We start from the raw sequence: 22,500 nt of genomic DNA, 5'->3' as shown, positions 1-22,500 counted from the left end.
TTCAGTATAATTTCTGTTCAAGGTATGGAAGGAATCCACCATAGTGGACTAGTATCAGAGAATGGTACAAGAGTTTTATGGAGACTAGAAGTTGTCAAAAATAGAAAAGTTCCGGTCGACCAAGCACAAGTGCAGCAGACGTTGAATGAGTGTGTGAATCATTTCAACAAAGTCCCAGAAAATCAATGTGACGTGCATCCAGAGAACTGGGACCACCAACCACCACTGTACACAGGATTTTGTATAAAACACTGAAGTTTTATGCCTTTGAGGTGCAGATTCTGTCGAAGCTCAAACGAAATGATGGACCCAAATGCAAGGTGTTTGCCTTGGAAATGTTAAGTCACATTGAGGATGATGAAGATTACCTGAAAAAGGTCATGTTCACAGACGAAGCTTGCTTTCATGTCTCGGGGAAGGTCAATGGGCACAATGTAAGGATCTGGGGCTCTGAAACCCCCCATGTGGTTATTGACCACATATGACAGTCCAAAAGTCAATGTGTGGTGTAGCCTTCTCCATGACCGCTTGGTGGGTGCCTTTTTCTTTGGAGGATACAGTGACCTTAACAATTTACATGATCATGTCGGAAGGATTCGCCTTCCCACAGATTGAAGACCTGCAACCCGATATCATTTTTCAACAGAACGGTGCTCCCTCTCATTGGCCTTTAGTCGTTCGAGACGTCCTGAATGAAAAATTTCCAGGTCGCTGGAATGGCCGAGACGGATCAACTGCTTGGCCCCCATAATCACCAGACATAACCTCCCTTGAATTTTTTTCTTTGGGTGTTTGTCAAAGATGTCTACACCACCAAGGTAGCAAACCTGCAGGATCTTTGTACACTGGTGGACGCAAACATGATGAGCCAAATATGGTAAGAACTCGTGTACCACCTTGATGTCCTGTGCATGACAAACATAGCTCACATTAAAGTGTATTAAAGGTGTGCACAAAACTTTATGAGTTTCTGTATCATTTCAACCAAAGGGTGTCATTGTATCGTTTGTGGTTCTAAATATATTAACAACCAAAATTGTCCGGGTCTTTTTGAAACACCCTGTATTACACCATATACAATAGTCCCAACATCGCCACTCAGGGGACTGAACCATACTCAGGTGAGGTTGCATACTGTGGTGGAAAAGAACCCCATTTCCACAAGTTGGATCAGCACACAAACGGAGAATCTTTAATTTCGTATATGAGGAGGAAGAGCATTGAATGATTCACTGAAACAAAAGCTCGAAGCAATTCTTCTTAAACACAATTTGATATTCAAAAGAATGGGAGGGTGAGACATTTGGCACAGACTACAGGAAAAAAAAATTATCTGATAAGCATGAGGCAAAATAACTCAAAACTGCAATATGTGTCTAGTTTGGGTGGGAGGGAGAGAATGACACAATCATGGCAAAAATTGCAGTGTTATCAACCAGGTCACCCTGTTTCTATGCAGTGAGCAAGACCTTTTTCATAGTTAGATATTCCTATTATCAATATGCAGGTCAAAAGACTCTTGGGAAAAGGGAAACATGACTGACAGCCAATTTGACGATAGCACAAAAATTAGATTTATAAAGTACCAGCATCAATTATATATGAGAGTACATGAATATAATTATTTTTCTTCCACATCCCCCCTTTTTTCGATATCAGGAAAAATTTGAATAATTATATTACACATGATCACCATACCCCATTCCAAGAGGAGAAAAGATCTCCCTTACACAAGTTCAATCAATAATGGCAGTGAGCGCTCAAAGGAGAAGAATGCAGGACGACGACCATTTCAATAGTGTCCTTGCCAGGTTAGTGAGTGTTTCCATTTAATCCATGGCCTGTTCATCAGCAGGTGTCACGAATCGAAAAGACGTGTTACCTGAGGCCAGAAGATAAGCAGGTCAGTGTGTAGATAGAGAAGCACCAAACGGAAACACAGTCTAGGTGCTCCTTGAGCTGAAGAGAAGGTAGATCTTGGCAGGTATGAGCTTGAACCTGACACTGGGTTGAAGGAGACGAAAAGGACCCAAGATGCGACTCAGAGATCCAGCCCCAGCAGAGTTTGGGGCCTCGTAGCAGCAGTTGGTGCAATCAGGTTTGATTCACCAACCGAACTGTGCACGTTGGAGGCAGCCGCGATGGCTGCACAAGCCCCACTTGCACCATTGAACACATGCTGCAGATCACTCGCCGTACGGATATTCAGGACCTTCATTGTGCATTGTGCAACCACGGCTTGTCCAACCATGGCTTGGCTTGTTTGGCTTGTCCAACCTTCTTTTCAGTGGTTTTTTTTAATTGTTGTTTTTTCTTTAACATGCTCATCTTATCTCCTCTGGAAGGGGGTGGTGTCATGATCACGTGTTGAATGCCCAATCACCCATATCTGGGTTCTCCCCATCATCCAATCTTTCGGTGGAAGTTCTTTCAAAGCTTCATTGGACGAAATCATACACTGCAGAGTTCAACTGCTCTCAACAATCCAAAACAAACAAAATCAAGGTTAAGCATCTAATGTACATAACATTATACTGTACATCAAAATTTTACCCTTTCCTTTCCTGTTTTTTTTCACACCAAAATAGTGGTGCAACTTAGCATAACAATTGTGCATTTTGTGAGGAAAGCACCAAATTTGGCACACAAGTAGCCTATCATATGAACAGATTTGGATATTGGTTCATCTCAAAATTTTTTATGACAGTGGAAAATGGCTGCCACAGCCATCAGCGGCTGAATTTGAGATGGCCCAGTATCCAAATCTGTTCATAATATGATAGGCTCCTAGTGTACCAAATTTGGTGCTTTCCTCACAAAATGAACAATTGTTATGCTATATTTAGCTAAGTTGCCCCACTAAAACGACATGCTAAAATATAAATAAATCTCAGTTGAATGTATACTCAAAAACATTCATCTCATTTGCTATTTCCATGTGGAAAGGGCAGCATTATTTATAAGGTTCCAATTTGCAATCAACAATTTTTTCACCAGCCTCCAAAGATCCCTTCTCATAAAGAAAAATGTCCCATCATCTGTATAATAATTATGAAAGTTATCTCCTTCTTCTTCTTCTTCTTCAATTTTCATTCACAAGCAGTTCCAGAGCAACTGCCATTATTTATTTATTTATTTCCAGTTAACTTAGCACTTTCGTACTGATGAAAGATGGTCAATTCAGTGTTAGAAATACCTCAACTTACTTAAGTAAACATACAAGAAGTACCACTTAATCAAAAATCATGCACCTGCCTCATGAATCAGAAAACAAACATAATAGGTAACAAGTCTGAAGACTACGATGGTTCACGAGCGGTATTTGACAATGTAGATTGTTTCAGAAGTCAAGGATGAGACAATGTGATAATATTTGACCAAGTTATAAAAATGATCAACATGATGTGGTACGATTGACAGGTTATTAGCTGCAAAATGTCGAAAACCCGGTTTCCTTCAACAACTTTCAAAATTTGACCTTTGCATTACCTTTAAAGGTCACAAAACAATGTTGTGGACATTAAAATAAGGAAACAGGATACGTGCTATAGCTTAATGGAGTTAGTTCGTCAAAGAAGGTCGAAAACCCGATTCAATTCCCACAACTTTGAAAATTTGACCTTTGTGAACTTTAAAGGTCAAAGGTCAAGGATTATGACCTTTGGTGCAAAACTTCCTCTGGAACATTCCAGGAACAATATAACGTCATATAGGCTATATGGCATTTCGCACTCCTCGGATTATCCATACTTTGATGAAATCAGCGTAAAAACAAACTTAAAGGGGGCGCCACGGGCAAGGTGTTCGAGATAGAGCAAAATGGTTTCAAGACTTTCGGTGGGGAATGACCTCAAGATTATGCATAAAAAATATTGTCATCCTAGCTCTCAAAGTTTGGGCGGTCGTATGATTTTTGTCAAAATTCGAAATTTTCTAAGTTCGTGACCTTGTGACCTTGGGACGAAAATGAAAAAAAAATCGAGCTCTGTGGGGCTATGCAGGTGTCATTGGGCTAACCAAATTCCGAAATCCCTGCCAGCTTCGACAAACCCCTCGGAGAAGATGGATTTTTATGTCAAAATCGCAATTTTCTAAGTTCGTGACCTTGACCTTGGGACGAAAATGAAAAAAAAAAATCGAGCTCCGTGGGCTATGCAGGTGCCATTGGGCTAACCAAATACTGAAATCCCTGCCAGATTCAACAAACCCCCGAGGAGAAGATGCAAATTGAAATCGGCTACCCCCTTTAAAAACATGTTTTTTGGGCGTGGCTCCTCCCATAATGGGCACACCACGCCCATTTTCAGGAAAACACAACTAGATCATGATATAAACCTCCCACCAAAATTTGATCATAATCGGATCAAAACCCATGGAGCTAAGCTCGGGACAGACAGACACACAACAATAACGAATATAGTGATCACTTATTTTTTTTCATGAAAATATTTTTTCGTGAACCAATTATTTTTTTCGTGAAAATATTTTTTCGTGAACCAATATTTTAATCAGCTTGTGGCGTCATTGCACTCATTTCAGTAATATAATTCTTACACTCTGACCAACTGAACATTCATTTCACATGCTAATGCCTTCTGTACTTGGCATGATTCTTGTTTATCCTTTTTGTTTGTCTTTCCACAAAATATGGAGGCGTTTTACTTAAATTACAGTTTCGCCAGTACCAGCCACTGATCAGTGAGTGCAATACAATTACAATACATGATACAATTCCTAATTCCATGAATTGATTTCATAACAGCGTTGGTCTCGCCATTCTTCCAGCCATTTTGCATTGTGCTTATGTAAATACAGTACCATCCTGATTTCCCTCATGTATTGATTTTCCCTCACAGTTAACTTATGATTCCTAATATAATGTTGAACAATCTGTCGATTAATTTAATAATATAGACCCTCCTTCAATATAATTTAAATTCCTCAACTCAATATATTGTTGCGGCCACGAGAACTGAGACACAAGTTTGTCACTCAGGGGGATTAATCCCCGGTTGTCCTCGGAAGAGCCGGACCTGAGGCCACCGCTCACAATTAATGTTGTGGTACGATCGGTTGTTTTAGAACCATGAACGCCACCCAGTCAACCACGAGTTCCAGTGTCCACCGTCTAATTATTCTGTTTAACTCGAGGTCATGTGGTAACCTGAGCGGGGAGTGCACCCTCGGCAAAGCACCAATGTTGTCTCGATTAGATTTTAATTTGGGTGGCCGAATGTTTAACCGCTGGTGCGTGCCGACTATTTTTTGTCAAATCTGTGGTAATTACCTCCCAGTCTATCTCGGTTCGGACAATGCTAGACCAATGGAAGGAAAGGACGAACACCGACAGGTTGGAAGTCAACAAATGATTTATTAATAATAAAATAAACTAGCATATACCCGTGCTCCGCACGGAGTTGAATGGGTGGCAAAAGGTGGATGAGGCATAATAGTTGATGTTATGGGAAGCTGGGGAGGGTGTCATTTGGGATGTGACGCACTATGGTTACCTGTCCTTGGTTTTCTAAAGGACATCCCTGAAGATGACATTTTGGGTTAGTGTCTTGTTGCTGAATAGTCATTGTGAGGAATTATTATCCACTTTGATAGATATATAGGAGTAACCTCTTGCACGTGAAAAAGCAACATATAGTTGGCCATGGGAGAACACAGGGGCTGGGAGGTATATTCCGAGTTTGTCAAATGTTTGGCCTTGGGATTTGTTTATGGTCATCGAGTCTAACTGGAAATTGCATACTCTGCAGTGTGACCGGAAGGTTGGCGTCTGATGGGGGCAAGTTTAACATGATATAGGCCTAGCCCTAGACTGAACAGGAACAGTGGAGGGTGACCAAGAATCAGAATGCAAATTTTAATGAACGGCACCTTTTGGCGCACATCCGACGATCGAACACCGCTTGGACGCTTTAATTTGAAGATCACACACGCAAGACACAACACAGGTAACGATGGCAGTTGAGAAACGTCAAATTGCGCGCAGACGTTAACAGAAATAATATTATTTTAAAATAAATCTTTACTTTAAATACAATGTTTCTTGTTACATTTTTTGTGTCATTTTCACCTTCTCAGGTCGTCAGCATGTGCAGAAGAGGGTTTTACATTGCAGACGCTGTTTTCAAGGAGTGGCATTACGCCTCTCGGTGGTGTCAGTCTGTCGACGACAAATGTAATGACGTCAGCGAATGACCGATGATGTCATGACATCATTACACCTCTCAAGGTGTAATGATGTCATGACATCATCACCTCTCAAAGTGTAATGATGTCATGACATCATCGGTCATTCGCTGACGTCATTACATTTGTCGTCGACAGACTGACACCACCGAGAGGCGTAATGCCACTCCTTGAAAACAGCGCCTGCAATGTAAAACCCTCTTCTGCACATGCTGACGACCTGAGAATGTTGCCATGCAAACGAACGTAAAAATTAGAAAATCGCCCAAAATTCCCAAACGTGTCCGTCTGGCGCGATCTCACATAGCCCATGCTGTTCATTAGACCACAGAGCACCCACATGCCAAAAGTGGCGACAATCCGTCTGGCAGTTTTGGAGGAGATACGTCAAATTACACGCAGATGTTAACAGAAATAATATATAGATAAATAAAAAGAACTTTTTAATTTCTGAGGTAAATAAATGAATAAGTTTCAAAGCAACCAAACTGAATAATCACTCAGGCAAAATCAATCAAAATGCCAGGAAAAAGACAAGAGAGCAGATGCTTATCGGGGGTTGACTTACAGCTAAACACAGAGATGAGTACCCAACAGATCATTCAGGGGCATGGGAGGGGGGGGAGAAGAGTCATTTCGCTCACCAGAGAGTAGTTGTCTGTGAAGTGAAAACGTCCTGAAATGTGTCGTGCATGTCACGTCCGTCACCAGCACCCAGCCTTGCCGTGGACCCTCTCGTGAACAGCTTGAACGCCAGTCGATGTCTGGGAGGGCACCGAGATCGTCTGTCGCGGGTTTAGACCCTGGTGCTGCGACACGGGCAGCTCCTCACACTTCATGAAACTGGTGACATCCAGTGACCCACACAGTCCATCGGTGACTGACCCACGCCTCACTCGTTGGTGACCGACCGACCCATGCCTCACTCGTCAGCGCTGCTCACACCCACACGCGCACCACACGCTCACTTGCTCAAGCACCGAGAAGGACGAATTGTCTCGTTGTTGGGGCTGGTCAGACACCAACACACTCACTCGCTCGCACGCTTCCTCTCTGGCTCACTTCTTCCCTCGGGCGCTTCAATTCTCGCTTACTTCTCGGCTCGCTTGCCCGCTTACACACTCACTTCTTCCCTCGCGCATTTACACCCGCTTCTTGCTCGCTTCTCGCACGCTTCCTCTCTCGCTTACTTCTTGTGTGCTTCCTCTCTCGCTTTCTTCTCTTTCCTCAGAACGGACCTCCAATTATTTTTTATATATGCGGCCAATCTAGGTGGGCGCAGAGTCCCCCCAAGCTCACCCCGCCCCACTTGCGCACTGTTACCATGACATCCCGTGCGCTCCAAAAAAAAAGGCGGGCATCGGCGCTCGCAAAAGAAATATGTGTATCAACGTTGCTGAGGAAAAATAAGGGCGGGTGCCAGCGCTCACGATATAAATGTGTGTAAGCGTGTCTCTCGCAAAGAAAAAAAAGCTTCCCATAAGAGAGGGGATCTATTCTTTACCCTTCTCAACGCATCACATTTAAAATCCCATTAGACATGGGGTTGGGGCTAATCTGGACATGCATTTAAGGAAATAACTGTCTGAGGACCTGGATGTCTGGATGCATTCATCAGACCAGATTCTGAAATCCGTAACACTATTATCTCAATTCAATCCTCAGTAACTTTTATCAATCCTTAATTAATAGATCAACAAGGTCCATAGCAACAGTTATTGATAATATATCAATCAATAAATACAACTTATCAAGAACCAATGGTGTACCTTACTGTGATATAACCCATCAATCACATGTGTCCCAAGTTACTGGTTTTAAGAGTGAATTTTTATAAGATCGGCCCAATCATGAACATTGATGTCTTCAGATATTTTTCAAATTTTTATCCCAGGTTGTGGATGGTCGAAAACTCAGAAAGCCAAATTTTTGATGTGATTGACCCATTCCCCGTTGTTTGGGCCACACCCAAAGTTTGGAGATTTTGACACCCTTGAAATTTTTTCCCATTTTCAAAGTGAATTATTTAGAAAACCAATCAGTTGCCCAAGGAAATTCTTTTACAAACTTATTATATGGTATGGGTACGAAAATATTTTGTACTAAAATCTATGGGCTCTGGATGGTTGTGGAGAGTGGCGCCACCTATAATCCCTTTCGGGAAACATTCACTTCAGACTTTCGCTGGCCATATTTTTAATAACCATTAAAGGTCCCATGGACTTTATTAGCCTGGTGTTGGCTCAGTGGTTAGGGTGGCTGCTTGGGATCCTAGGGTCCTGAGTTCAAGCCCCGTCGGCCGCTGAATTAATACACCAGGGGGTTGACTCAGCCTGTCATCCTTCCGAGGTTGACGGAATGAGTACCAGTTCCAGTGTGTTTACTGGTAGAGGGGCACTGAATCAGCGACACAGTCGCGCTTCAAGAAATGATAGCTACCCCAGCAGCTAAGCTTCCATATGACCACCACCATGGATTTTATTAGTGCATAAGATAGTACAATACTGTACTATCCTCTGAAAGTAAAACATTCATGGGACCTTGGTGGTTATGGCAGTACAGGGGGTCTCAAGACCACTTCGGGCTAAACGAAGCCCTTTTTCGAGCCACACCCACTCCCATAACCATCCTAATATTTTGAAACTAATATTATCAAATGAAAGTTCCATATCTACACTAACAAAACCAATAGTAAAATCCATGGGACCTTTTAAAAACAAAGAATAAACCAGGTCCAAAGTTGCCGTGTTTGACAGCTAATGTACATTGTGATGTACATATAATGTACAGGTATATGTACACGACATGTACATGGTCTGCCTCTATCACGAATTTCCATCACTTGCTACAGAAGTCCACTATATTCCATTGCTGATTCTATTTGAAACTGTAAAATATGTATGTATTATGAAATAAATGCTGTTTTGAGCAAATTTTGTCTTTTGTATACATTCTTTATCTTGAAACCACGTAATTATGAGATGCAAGGTGATTTCTTTCATTTGTATTTGCCGCCTCACATGACTTTTTTTCCCATCATGCCATTTGTAATTTCCTTTTATTTGTCTTGGCAAGATGAAAGAACATGTAAAAAAAGAAAGCTGAATTTATCCCCCCAATCCTTATATATCATACCTGGTAAGTAACAATTTCCCACATTTGTCTGCTTATAAATAGGTCAAAGATTATCTGGGATTAGCAGTTTTGAAATCCAGCATCAATTCAATCCAAGATACCATGTGTTTACTGTCTGTTCCTATGTGAAATCAGCATAGTTCTATCATTAGGCATTATGAATGTAGGTCATACTAATGCCATGATGTCAGGGATAGCATCACTGAGTCTAGTTCATGTTTAGTTGATTTATTACTTACGAAATCTAAAGATTTCGTAAGTATATTGATGACTTCCGTCCTCTATTTGTGTGTGTTTGTTTGTGTGTGTTTGTTTGTAGGCACGATAACTCGAGAAAGGAAGAAGCTATCAATGTCAAATTACACCACGTGGTCCAGGAGGGTGATGGCTTGCGCTGATTAGATTTTGGTGAAAATTGGTCAAAGGTCAAGGTCACAGTGAGGTCAAACATTCGATTTTTGATGGTTTGGTACAGAATCATCGTAGAAACTTCTGGTTTGCGTCGCTACCTTCTCTAGAGACAGCTTTTATTAGACAAGGTCAGAGGTCAAGTTGACAATTTCGTAAGTACCAGTCTATGACTGCTTGTTTATATTTTGGTTTGTTGAATGAGAGCCAGTTGAAAAATGGGGTGATTTGAACATTGCTTCCTGCTGTTCATTTTCAGTCCATTCTGAAAAAACATAGGCGAAATAAAATCTTATAGAAAAAAATCCTTTTATTCATGCACCAATAAAAGTTTAGGCCTACTTCTCCAAACACATACTTTTGCTCAACAGTAAATGCATCTTTTTATTTCAGGGGACATCACTCAGCCATGGCATATAGATCATGCATTTTCTACAATGGAAATAATGGTACTTGCGGCCCATTTCTGCCACGAATAGCTCACTCGCTGACCATTATAGCATCAGTGAATTCTGGAGAATGGAGAGGGTGTCAAGGTTTCATTCCTTAATTTGTGTGAAAAGGAATTGTTAATTTGGCCCAGTACACCAGAGATCGAAGAACACCTAATTTCAACAGTTCTGTGCAAGATGCATCCGTCAACGGTTATCAACAATCGATGCCAGCTGATCTTCCAAAAGAAAGATTATGAAGATGCCAAAGCATACATCAAACGTTTAACATATAAAAAATGTGGGCAGATTCCCATGGACCATCTTAAAAATACTGCCTGTTTCTTATAAACCATCCGACCCAAGAGTTACATAAATTGTTTCTAAATATTTCATGGATTTTCCTCAAACTTTTCAGGAAAATAAAAGATTCACATCGAGAAAACATTTTTCTACCTATCTCAGCCACATTCAAAACAGCATGGGGTTAAAGGAAGCAAACAGATTTTTAGGATGGATGGCCCAAAAACAGATAATACATTTAGTGAAAGTACTTTACTCTTGAATCAGCAAAGGAATATAGTGGACTTCTGAAGCAAGTTTTCATTCCTTGATGCCATTTAAGGAGCCTTAATGCCATTGTTTTTTGGAGAGTCAAAAGGTCTTGTTCGGGGCTCTCTGCTGATGATCTCAAAGTTAAGTTTCCGGTCGTTATCTGTCCCGTTTTAACTGTTTATTCTCTCACTTACATGTTACTGTGTGTTCTTACTTCGGTTTTGTTTCAAAAATCATGCTATTTTGTGAGATTTTGTCGACTTTGTTTTACCAGACGCTTGAGGCCTACCCTTGAGGCTTGAGGCCTACCGGTTCCCCTCGGTGTACGATCGTGTTTTGTTTTTTCTCCCCATTATCTTCAATTTCTATCTTCCCCACTTTCCTGACGTTCCCCATCCCTCCCAACTAATCACTCTATTTCTTATCTTGAATAAATAAAAAACTACCTTTCTCCTTCCTCACTCACGACTCTCGATTCTTCTTCTTCTTCCTCTTCTTCTTCATCTCCTCTTCTTCTCCTCTTCTTCCTCAATTTTTTTCTACAACACTTCCATGACCTAATCTGTTGAAAACTCTCTCAAACAATAATAATAAAAATAAAAACGATCTCTTATACTGCTTCATCTTCCTCTTTCATACGTGTGGTACTCTTTACTCTATCATAATGCAATACTCTTCTACTATTTAAAGACTGCTCTCAATTCCACCTTTCCTTCACACCTTGCATAAAAAATGCAACTGTTATAGCGTTTCTTCTCTCGATTCTCTGGATTCACCTTTATTGCATCCATCAAGAATTGTGTTAAATCACATCTCTGACCGAGAACTTAAAAAAACACCAGTTTGCTATGAATGTTCGCTTTCCATCAACCATTCTTTTTTTCCAACTTCAGTGCCAACTCACCCCTCCAACCCCTCACCCTCAAAGCAACCCCCCACTCTTCTCCCTCCAAGCCTCCTTCTCACCTCTCTCAAAACCCCCCCTCAACTTTCTCCCACCATTCATCCCTCATTCATCCTTCTCAAAGTTGCCCCCCCCCTTCTCATCCACAAAGCTGCCTCCTTCCACTGCCCTCTCAACCCCATCTCTTCACTCCACCTCCTCAAATTCTCAACTGCCTTCTTCCCACCTTTCCCCCTCTCTTGTCCCCCCTCTCCCCCAGTACCACAGAGCCTTTTCTCCTCCTCATCCGGCCCCCTCCCATAGCAATTCTGCAATCCCCCACACTCTTTCAACAACCCTCCTTTCCTACCCCCCTCGTCCCATGTCCTACCCTCCCCCCCACCCCCTGCAACAAAAGCCTCCTCCCCTCCCTCTTCATTAAAAGTGTGGACCTCAAATATCCGGGGCCTTCACTAAAACCTTTCAGACCTTTCCATACAGGTTTCCACTGACGAACCAGACATAATCTGCCTAACATAAACTTTCCTCCCCCAAGACGTGTCTGACTCCCAAGTATCTCTCCCTGGTTACTCCCTCCTCCGGTATGATAGACCTGAGCCTCGTCCTGGTGGAGGAGTTGCTCTCTTCATCAAAGACTCTATTCCTCACTCTCCATGCTGTGCCCTCACTCCACCACACCCCCAGGAATACCTCTGGCTACGGCTTCCCTCCACTCCAACCTCATGTTTATATGTGTACTGTACCGTCCACCTAACAGTGATGACTCCATCTACACCTGACTATCCGAAAACGTGGACCAACTTCTATCTTCTCATCCAAACTTTCTCTTCCTCATATGTGGTGACTTCAATTGTCATCATGCCAGTTGGCTCGGTGTGGGTACCTCTCTCACCTGTCATGGCACCTCAGCAAAAGCTTTCTGTGACTCGTTGGGATTGACTCAATCAGTAAACTTCCCTAACCGGATCTCAACCAAAGGTACTCCATCTCTTCTGGATCTGATTTTGACAAATTTCCCTGACAATATCTGCTGCTCTTTTTCCGCTCCAATCGGTTCTTCTGACCACGTCCTTGTCAAAGTGGACATCTCTCTGGCTGTTATCAGAGAACCACCTCACCGCCGTCGAGTCTGGCATTTCACTCAAGCTGACTGGCAGGGTCTCCAAGCAGCCATCAAACTTATAGACTGGTCTCCTATCTCTACTTTCTCCAACATCAACTCATCCTGGGAATTCTTTCAAAGAAAGTTGCTATCCCTCATGCACATATCTATCCCCTCTCGTCTTCAGTTCTCCTACCCTTCCTCCCGCCCTTGGTTCACTGAAGCTTGTGGTGAGGCAGTTGTCCTGAACCAACTTGCCTTTTCCTCATGGAAAGCAAACCCAACTGAGGACAATCTCAGTTCCTTCCATAAAGCTCAGAACAAGTGTGTATCTACTCTCAGGAGAGCCAGAAAACAACATCATTCTCATCTCAAGTCAGAACTCTCAAACCTCTCTCCCTCCTCAAAATCCTGGTGGCGTCTAATCAAATCTGTTTCTGGTGTATGTTCCCCCTCCATCCCCTCCCTTACCTCAAATGAACGCACTGCTGATACCGCATGTGAAAAAGCTGAATGCCTTAACTCGGTGTTTGCAGCTAAATCTTGTGTCAAAAACCCATCACTTTCTCTACCCACCTTACCCAGTCCACCCAACTGTCCCTGAACTCTGTGTCCTTTTCTCCTGACAAGGTGGAGAGCTTGCTGTCAAACCTCGACTCAGATTCTGCAACCGGTCCAAACGGCATCAGCCCACATGTCCTCAAAGCCTGCTCTTCTGCTCTCGCTCACCCTCTCTCTGTTCTATTCACCCTCTCATTTGCTCAAGGTCATCTGCCATCTGCTTGGAAATCAGCAAACATTACTGCCCTGCACAAAAAGGTGCAAAAACAGATCCCTGCAACTACAGACCAATCGGCCTTCTCCCAATCATCAGCAAGGTCATGGAATCCGTCACCGCTTCAGACATCAAATCCTTCCTCTTCTCCAATGACTTGATTTCTGATCATCAATTTGGTTTCAGACCAGGTCACTCTACCCTGGATATGCTGCTTCTGCTCTCCCAACAATGGATGGAGGTCCTCAATGCCAGACAGGAAATCCGAGCCGTATCCCTAGACATATCACGTGCTTTTGACACAGTCTGGCACCCTGCACTGCTCACCAAACTCTCTTCCTATGGTATCCAAGGCCATCTCCACTCATGGCTCGCAGACGTCCTCTCCTGTCGCAGTCACCGTGTGGCCCTAAATGGAGTTCTTTCATCCCCTCTTCCTGTCCAGGCTGGAATTCCTCAAGGTAGTGTCCTGGGCCCTGTTCTTTTTCTGGTTTTCATCAATGATCTCTTCAACTCTCTGGAAAATCCTCTTTATCTCTTTGCTGATGACTCCACCCTCTGCCGTACCATCGGTCATCCCTCAGACCGGCAAGCAGCAGCTTCTCCGCTCATGCAGATCTGGATAAAATCACAAACTGGTCCAACACGTGGAACATGTCTTTCAATCCGGACAAATCTCACACACTCACTATATCTTTTCGAAAGGACCGTTTAGAAAAAACCCCCATCCACTTTCTCAACAATCCTCTGGAAGAAGTCCTTTGTTTTAAGCTTCTGAGTCTCACTAACTGCCCTGACAATTCCTGGGAAAGCCACATTTCAAACCTCGCCTCCAAAGCCAGTCGCCGACTGGGAATTCTCCATTGTGCAAAGTCCTTCCTCGGCCCACCTGAGCTCCTGACCACTTACAAAGCTTTTGTCCGCAGCCTGATGGAGTACTGCTCTCCCCTCTGGGCTGGTGCTCCTGCCTCCCACCTTTCTCGACTTCACACTGTAGAAACCAAGGCATTTCGGATCATTGGCATCTCCCGCAATGAGGCTGAGTCTTTGGGCCTCTCACTCAATCACCGCAGGTTGGTCGGTGGTCTTTCTGTCTTGTACCTTCTCCTCTCCAACCTCGCCGCCCCTGCTCTCTCTGTGATTTGTCCCCACCACACTTCCACAGGGCACTCAAGGTCCACCAACAACCCCCTTCTGGTAAAACTACCAAAATCATGAATCACTGCTCACCTTCACTCTTTCATTCCTCTTTTTTCCCACCTTTGGAATAAACTCCCTCACTCTATTCATTCCCATTCTTCCCTCCAGGCCTTCAAAACAGCTGTTGACCACCACCTCCTAACATCCTCCATCCAAATCCTCAATCTTTTCTACCCCCGATAATCCACACAAGACCACTTCCTTCAAATTCCCTGCTTTCCTTCCTGAAAGTCCCTGTGATGTCCATCTTCTATTCCCCATGTTCCCTGCCCCATCCCTCTCCCTTCCACAGATCTCCTAATGTCTCTGTTCCCCACTTTTTTGTCATTCCCACTTCCTCCCCTCTTGGCTCATGCCCCCCTTGATGTGCGTTGTGTGTTATCTCTCATACGAGTCTCGACAAGGTCTACAAAAAAGAAAAAGAAAAAAAAAATGATGAAAATTGGTGACAGAGGCAGACCATGTTCATGTCGTGTACATATACCTGTACATTATATGTACATCGATATGTACATTATTTGTCAAGCAAGGCAACTTTGGACCTGTTTTATTCTTTGTTTTTAAAAGGTCCCATGGATTTTATTATTGGTTTTGTTCGTATAGATATGGAACTTTCATTTCATAATATTGTGGCTCGAAAAAGGGCTTCGTATAGCCCGAAGTGGTTCAAAAAGGGCTTTGTATAGCCCGAAGTGGTCTTGAGACCCCCTTTACTGCCATAACCACCAAGGTCCCATTAATGTTTTACTTTCCTCGGATAGTACAGTACTTGTACTATCTTATGCACTAATAAAATCCATGGGACCTTGATGCTTATTAAAAATATGGCAGAGAAAGTCTGAAGTGAATGTTTGCCGAAAGGGATTATAGATGGCGCCACTATCAATAACCATCCAGATCCCAAAGATTTTTGTTCAAAATATTTTAGTACCCAAACCGTAAAATAAGTTTGTAAAGGAATTTCCTTGGGAAACTGAGGGTTATTCTAAATAATTCACTTTGAAAATAGAAAAAAAATTCAAGGGTGTCAAAATCTCCAAACTTTGGGTGTGGCCCAAACGGCAGGGAATGGGTCAATCACATCAAAAATTTGGCTTTCTGAGTTTTAGACCATACACAACCTAGGATAAAAATGTGAAAAATATCTGAAGACATCAATGTTCAAATGTTACCATTTTTGGCCTATCTTATAAAAATTCACTCTTACATCATACTGCTGTTCCAAAAGTGCGGACACTACGAGACTGAAATGATAACGGTTTCTCAATATGTAACTCTAAAACAAAACTTCATATTAAACTGAATGCCGGATGACTGATGGGCTGCTATAATCGATCAAGCACAAAACGAGGTTGTATATAAATTCTTTCATAAACCTTCAACTGATAACGAATCTAAATTCAAACAATTTCAAAACAAACTTAATCTGTTGACTGGACAAGCAAAATGAAATCACCAAAAAGTGAAGCCCTCCCAGTACAAATAAATACCAAAGGAATCTAGTCTATAATCAACCCATTGATTATAACCAAAAGGAACATGATGGTTTGAAAACCATTATGTATTGTAATGGAGAAAAAGATACAATGAACACGAAAATCTTGTGCCTCCAGTGTTCCTCTCAATGAGTTCCTCTTTCTTTCTTTTTTATGAGCTGAGTATGAAAGTAATTAACTAAGTTACCACACAGAACTTCCATTAGTTACCAACTGTTCCTCATGTTTATGTATACTACTATGTGCCCTTACGTGCGTGGCTGTACTTGCAAAAAAAAAAATAATAATAATAATAAAAAATAATCAAAAAAAACTTTCAAACCACGAGCCAGAAACAGCAACCACACAGGCCATTCCTTCGCTCTCGCGTGCCCGTTCGTGCGTGGCCCGGAAGTTCGCATATCGCAGTTATGATTATTCACAATTTAGTTTTAATGGCCAATTATTCAATTAGCGCCAACGTATTTTGCCTTTTCGCAATGTCGTCGCTAGGAAAAACACAAAGAGAAGAGAAGAGAAAAAAAAAAAAAAAAAAACTTACGTGCAAAAAATAAAAATAAAAATAAAAAAAACCTTCAAACAACAACACAGGCCGTTCATTTGCTCTCGTAAACGACGACTGGATTGGGGCATTGTGTTTATCTATAAATGCGCATAAGAAATTGAGAAATTATTCGAATACACGAAGTCATCACTTTCCGGAAGTCCGTACGTTGTAACCCGTAATGGGGAACGCGGCTGAGGTTCTCTTCCCCATCGGCCACGCCTACGAAGCAACGTGTCCTGTCATTGGTTGGTAAATAAATGGCCATAACTTGAGAAGTACTTGTCTGATTAATATCAAACCTTGAAAAGGCACATCCTTAGGGTCCCAGCAATATACCTGGCAAGTTTCAATTAGATCGGACCAGTGGTTGTAGGGAAACAGCAGTCTCTCTCTCTCACACACACACACACTCACACACACACTCACACACACACACACACACACACACACACACACACACACACACACACACACACACACACACACACACACACACAGACACACACACACACACACACACACACACACACACACACACACTGTTGGAATTATAGATAGATGACAACAAACTCAGTCCATGCAAACATTATCATGAGTATCTCTACAACACAGGTCAAAGCACACTGGTAATTGAAAGCTAGGTTGCACATTATTACTTTAATTAACAGGAGTAATTAAACAAGTAGCATGGCTATAATTGTAGTCACAGGCCGATTATTTTGGAAGTCTTTCTCAGGCTCTCAGCTCTGTGAACTCCCCCATAGTAGGAGTGGGAGTCCATGCCGCTCGGCCTTGACATTTTTCAGCAGTGCGAGTTGCCGAGCTGCGGACCACACTTTGGCTGCAGAGTGTTCATTTGGAAACAAAAAAAAACAAACAAAAAAAACTTGACAACATTGTTGAGAGATACAAAATTTCTCCAAACAGTTTATTTATACTAAATGCTAATATTGTTTCATCGATTCGTTGAGCGTCCATTTCTTTCACGGTCAATGGAGCTGAAATATCTTGAAAAATAATCTGGAACCAACCTTTCTCATCACTATTCGGAATTCCATCAACATTTTAAATCTCTGACATTTTCCATTTCTTTTATCCACTTCTTTCTCACCTATACAGCAAAATTCTGCAATATCACAACACATATACTCTAGCCATCGAATCCCTTCCTCTGACCATTTGAATACAAATCTATTCCTTCATCAAAACAAATAAATACAGTTTAAACCTGTTTTTAAACAGGTGTACAAAAATTGTCGAGTCATTTGTCAAAGTTGAGTCACCAGGCGAATGGCACTCCAAATTGCAGCTCAAAACACACTCCGTCTACGCATGTAGCTATCTCGGTAGAACCTTCACCATCCTTTCCCCAAATAATGTTGAACCTTGCTGTGGGGTTAGCATGGAAGGATTTAAACCTGCTGTTTGGACCCAACTGGATCCTCTTCCCCCGATTGGCGACTCCAGATGACCGTTAGAATTGTCCAATTAAATTTGATTCATGAATTAATCTGACAAATAGAGGCACATATAAAGCCACCAGAGATGTTTTGCTTTCTGCTATTCGTGCCGGCAGCTGACCTTGGCAGAAAAGCTTGCAGATCAAAAGGATTTTTAATTTTGCGAAGTGTGTAGCTTGTTGCATGTCTTTGTCCTGTATTTTAACCCAATTTTCTTCACCACCTGATGTACTTGGTTCACAGATCAATCATTATAAGAGGTAACATTATTTCATTCATATATGCAATGAATTTTTCCTGCCTGAATAGATCAAAGGGTTACACTGGGTTGTTTGCCATTGCCTTCCCAGCAGTAGTTTGGGCAGGAATTTGTCTTTTACATCCATCAACTTTAACATTCAGAGACTCATGAAGACAGCACGCCGAGTTTAACGTCCATCTGAGGGATCATGCATTACCTGTGAATCGCCAGATGTGCTAAACACCAAATGGGAGTTTGGGAGATGATTGTGACTTTAAACTTCACAATTATCTGAGAATCATCTGTGTGGCATAAATCCTTGTTCATCACAAGGTACCAAAATCACACATAACTACTTTACAAATCACTTTAAAATCATTCCAAATCATATTTCTACATTTCGATCACATTTTAAGTACAATGGTTACGAATCAAATCAAAATGTTGGAAACATTTCTCTCACCTCACCGAGCACGGCATGCCCATTTCGACACAGTAGCCCCCCAACCCCCCTTTGGATCCGCATATGAATTGAATGGGTAGGTTTCTGTATCCATAAATCTCTTCTAGCAGTAGTAACAGCTGCTTGTAAGACTTCAGCTTGCTGGGCTGAGCAATTGGAGGCAATTTCCCACTTTTCATAATTTTATGTAATGAAAAAAGTGCTATTTAATTAATTTTGGCTCATAATGCTGGCGATAGAGAGTCTCCCAAATGGACCCCCATTCAGAATATATTTAACATTCATTCTGTTGTTTCCAAGATCCCTATAGCTCTTTCACATGACATCAACACATATAAAGCTTTGATGCTCACACATGTGTCACTTGCTTCAGCGGCTATCCGAGGCACGGCACACACATTTATGTCCTTTCCTGCCAGCAAAGCACAGATATTGCAGTTTGGTGTTGGCTTGTGCAGGGAAATAATCTGTGGCCTTTGCATTATCAAAGTGGCCAAGCCAAAGTGGTGTCAAGACAAAGTGGTCTCTTGACTTAACATGTTGCATTATATTGTTATTATTCTTTATCAGGTATTCAAATGGTACTCTTCGGAGGACATCCATTTATTATGCATGCAACGTACAGTGTTCAAAGACAAAATAGCATACAAAATGATCAAACAGTGAGAAAACTCGAGCTTTTTAATCCAAGTTGACTCTCATGGTTTCATCTAGCTGTTCTCAAGGCATAATGTGATTCATGACTTAAGACACACTAAAATTTCCCACCCAGTGTGGGAATATTCAAAACTGCACCGAAGCACATGTGCGCATAAACAACGCACGCAACTCACATCCCTCTGCTCTAAGTCATGAGCCAGCCACCAAACCACTAACAGAAAAGTTCAAACACAGGCTGCTTTAACTTTCTGCCTGGAGTTTTACATTCAATTGATTCATTCTTTAGTTGTTGCAAGATCATTTCTGACAAGACATTCATGTATAACATCGTACAGTAATCTTCTTATTATTTATCGAGCTCACAATCGCTTCTAATTCAGATTTTCACCAAGATTGAAATCACACTCACCACCTCTCTATCTGGTCTCAAAACACTCTCAATAGCATCCGCCTTGCACTCCAAAGAGACCGCACAACAATGCCACGGCTCTGTATTTCCATACAAGCTGACATATACCCAGTTGTTTGTGTTCACGCCAAAGATGCAACGGCGCGTGAGGAGTGTCATCATCGTTTTTCCTCTGGAATTGGCGTGTGCACTTCGCCTAATCCAGAGTTTTCACAGTGTACGGTGAAAACCAATCCTTATCTCTACTTTCTGTACTTATTCATTCCCATAAGCATCACAGTTCACAATACACAACAGAGCATGTTTTATTCCAGTGAAATCTACTGGATTCGCACATGCTCCATTTCAACACTCACTTAGTACGACGTGCAGATCAATGCAAATCAGTGCACATACAAATCAGATATAAACACAAACATACAAGAGTTCAGGTTTGAACACCCAACCTCAGTCCTTAACACAAAACTCAAATTTCGAATGACATCGGATTCACAAATCTGTCCAAAGAAAGAGGTAACTCCTCCATACAAAACTATAGGATTTACGAATCCGTAACACCTCCACACAATAACAAAGCAAGTTTCACAGCAAGCAAACTTCCAGCAAGCACAATGAACAAACAGAAATCCAAAGAGGTAACTCAACAAACATTCGTAACAGTTATTCGTTCTCCCCCTTGGGGACTTGAACTTACAATAAGTAACTCAAACTGCATCCCTCATACACAATCATCAACTCGAGTAATGTTCCTTTTTCTTAATGAGCAGGGACTCCAACCCTCTCCTGTGGGGGGGGGCTCCCCCCCCTTTGGTGAGCAGGGACTTCAACCCTCTCTTAGCATGGCAGAGACTTAAACTCTCCATTAGAGATCCCTGACCTCTGTAAAAACATTTGATTACCCAGGGTAAACCCTGTAATCTTAAATGGCCTCCAACCACATAATATTTAGGCCTGTCACTAAAGTTCTCCTTTGTATACTTCTCATATCAATGGAGTACCATGTTACCCATTCGGCTGAGATATTCAGCATCCAAACTGAAGTAAGAGCAAACATCCTAGTCCGTGGCCACTTGCTTGCTGTTATGCCAGACGATGCTGTTCCCAGCCTTGTCAGGGTTTGTGGTCCCTGTTCGGGCACCAAAAATTGTGGTGTAAAATAACTCCATTTCCACAAGTTGGATCAGCATACAAACGGAGAATCTTTAATTTCGTATATACGGAGGAAGAACATTGAATGATTCACTGAAACATTCGAATGGACTTCACTGAAACAAAAGCCCGAATAAATTCTTCTTATACATAATTTGACATTCCAAAGAATGGGAGGGTGAGATATTTGGCACAAACTACAGGATTAGCTGATAAGCATTAGGCAGAAGAACTCAAAACTGCAATATGTGTCCACTTTGGTTGGAGGGAGAGAACGACACAATCATGGCAAAAGATTGCAGTGTTATCAACCAGGTCACCCAGTTTCTATGCAGCGAGCAAGACCTTTTTCAGAGTTAGATATTCCTATTATCAATATGTAGGTCAAAAGACTCTTGGGAAAACGGAAACATGACTGACAGCCAATTTGACTCCAGTACAAAAATTATATTTATAAAGTACCAGAAACAATAATTGAGAGTACATGAATATAATTATTTTTCTTCCACAATACACATCCCCATCCCCACACCCACTCGGCCCCAAGAAAGGTGGTAAGCACATTCTGAGCCATAAAGCTTCACAAAAAAACACCATTAATGTTGCCATGCCTGTCACCTATGACCTGTGCACAGTTTGAGTTTGAGTGCATATGCACCCCTGGTGCAGTCCGTGCACCCGAGGTGGTGCTAGTTGGTTCGGGTGTCCTTGGCTCAGCGCTGGCGGCTACGCTCGGGCATGCTGGCCGCCGAGTTGTTGTGCTTGAGAGGGACATGTCTGAACCTGATCGCATTGTGGGAGAACTGCTGCAACCAGGAGGCTTCCGAGCTCTCCATTCTCTGGGTCTTCAGGGTGAGGAGGAGCACAGTACCTGATTTTAATTCTTCTTTATATTTTTAATTCATTCAATGTAACTGTTAAGTTGACCTTTCCCTGGCTGATTGTTTGTCTGTTCATTGATCACCACCAGTATACTTTATGTTTGTCAATTTTTTTTCACTTTTCTACCTGCCTTTGGACAGTGGGTAGCAAGCCCTTATAGAACCTACAAATCGTGTCCATATAATTGCACATTGAAAGGGCTATCTTGCATATTTTGGGGATATTTGGATATTTTTCCACCTGTGAAGGTAGAGAAGTTTCAGCCAATCCTGGACTCTGATTCTGCAGCTGGCCCAGACTGCATAAGCTCACACGTCATGAAAACATTCTCTGCTGCTTTTGCACATCCTCTTCCTTCTCTGTTTACTTTATCATTTGCCCTTGTTAATTTTCCTTCTACTTGGAAGGCAGCACGCATCACTGCATTCCACCAAACATGGTGAAAAGAATCCGATCCCCTTAACTTTAGAGGGTGCAAGACC

General features: G+C 42.1%; 1 protein-coding gene across 1 annotated transcript in view; it reads left to right on the top strand.

Moving 5' to 3' along the window:
- SQLE (squalene epoxidase) overlaps positions 1 to 22,500 on the top strand; it is a 54,795-nt gene that overhangs the window by 1,018 nt on the left and 31,277 nt on the right. Inside the window, exon 2 of the mRNA XM_085881862.1 lies at positions 21,772 to 21,988. Within this exon, the coding sequence (XP_085737988.1) occupies positions 21,772 to 21,988 (217 nt within the window). The remainder of the gene's footprint in view (positions 1 to 21,771; positions 21,989 to 22,500) is intronic.

This window comes from Eptatretus burgeri, chromosome 5, assembly GCF_056783735.1.
Source record: "Eptatretus burgeri isolate ZD-2024b chromosome 5, Ebu_testis_v1, whole genome shotgun sequence".
NCBI classification, from domain to species: Eukaryota; Metazoa; Chordata; class Myxini; order Myxiniformes; family Myxinidae; genus Eptatretus; species Eptatretus burgeri.
The sequence above is the reverse complement of the archived record's forward strand: the minus strand, read 5'-3'. Positions and strand labels throughout refer to the sequence as shown.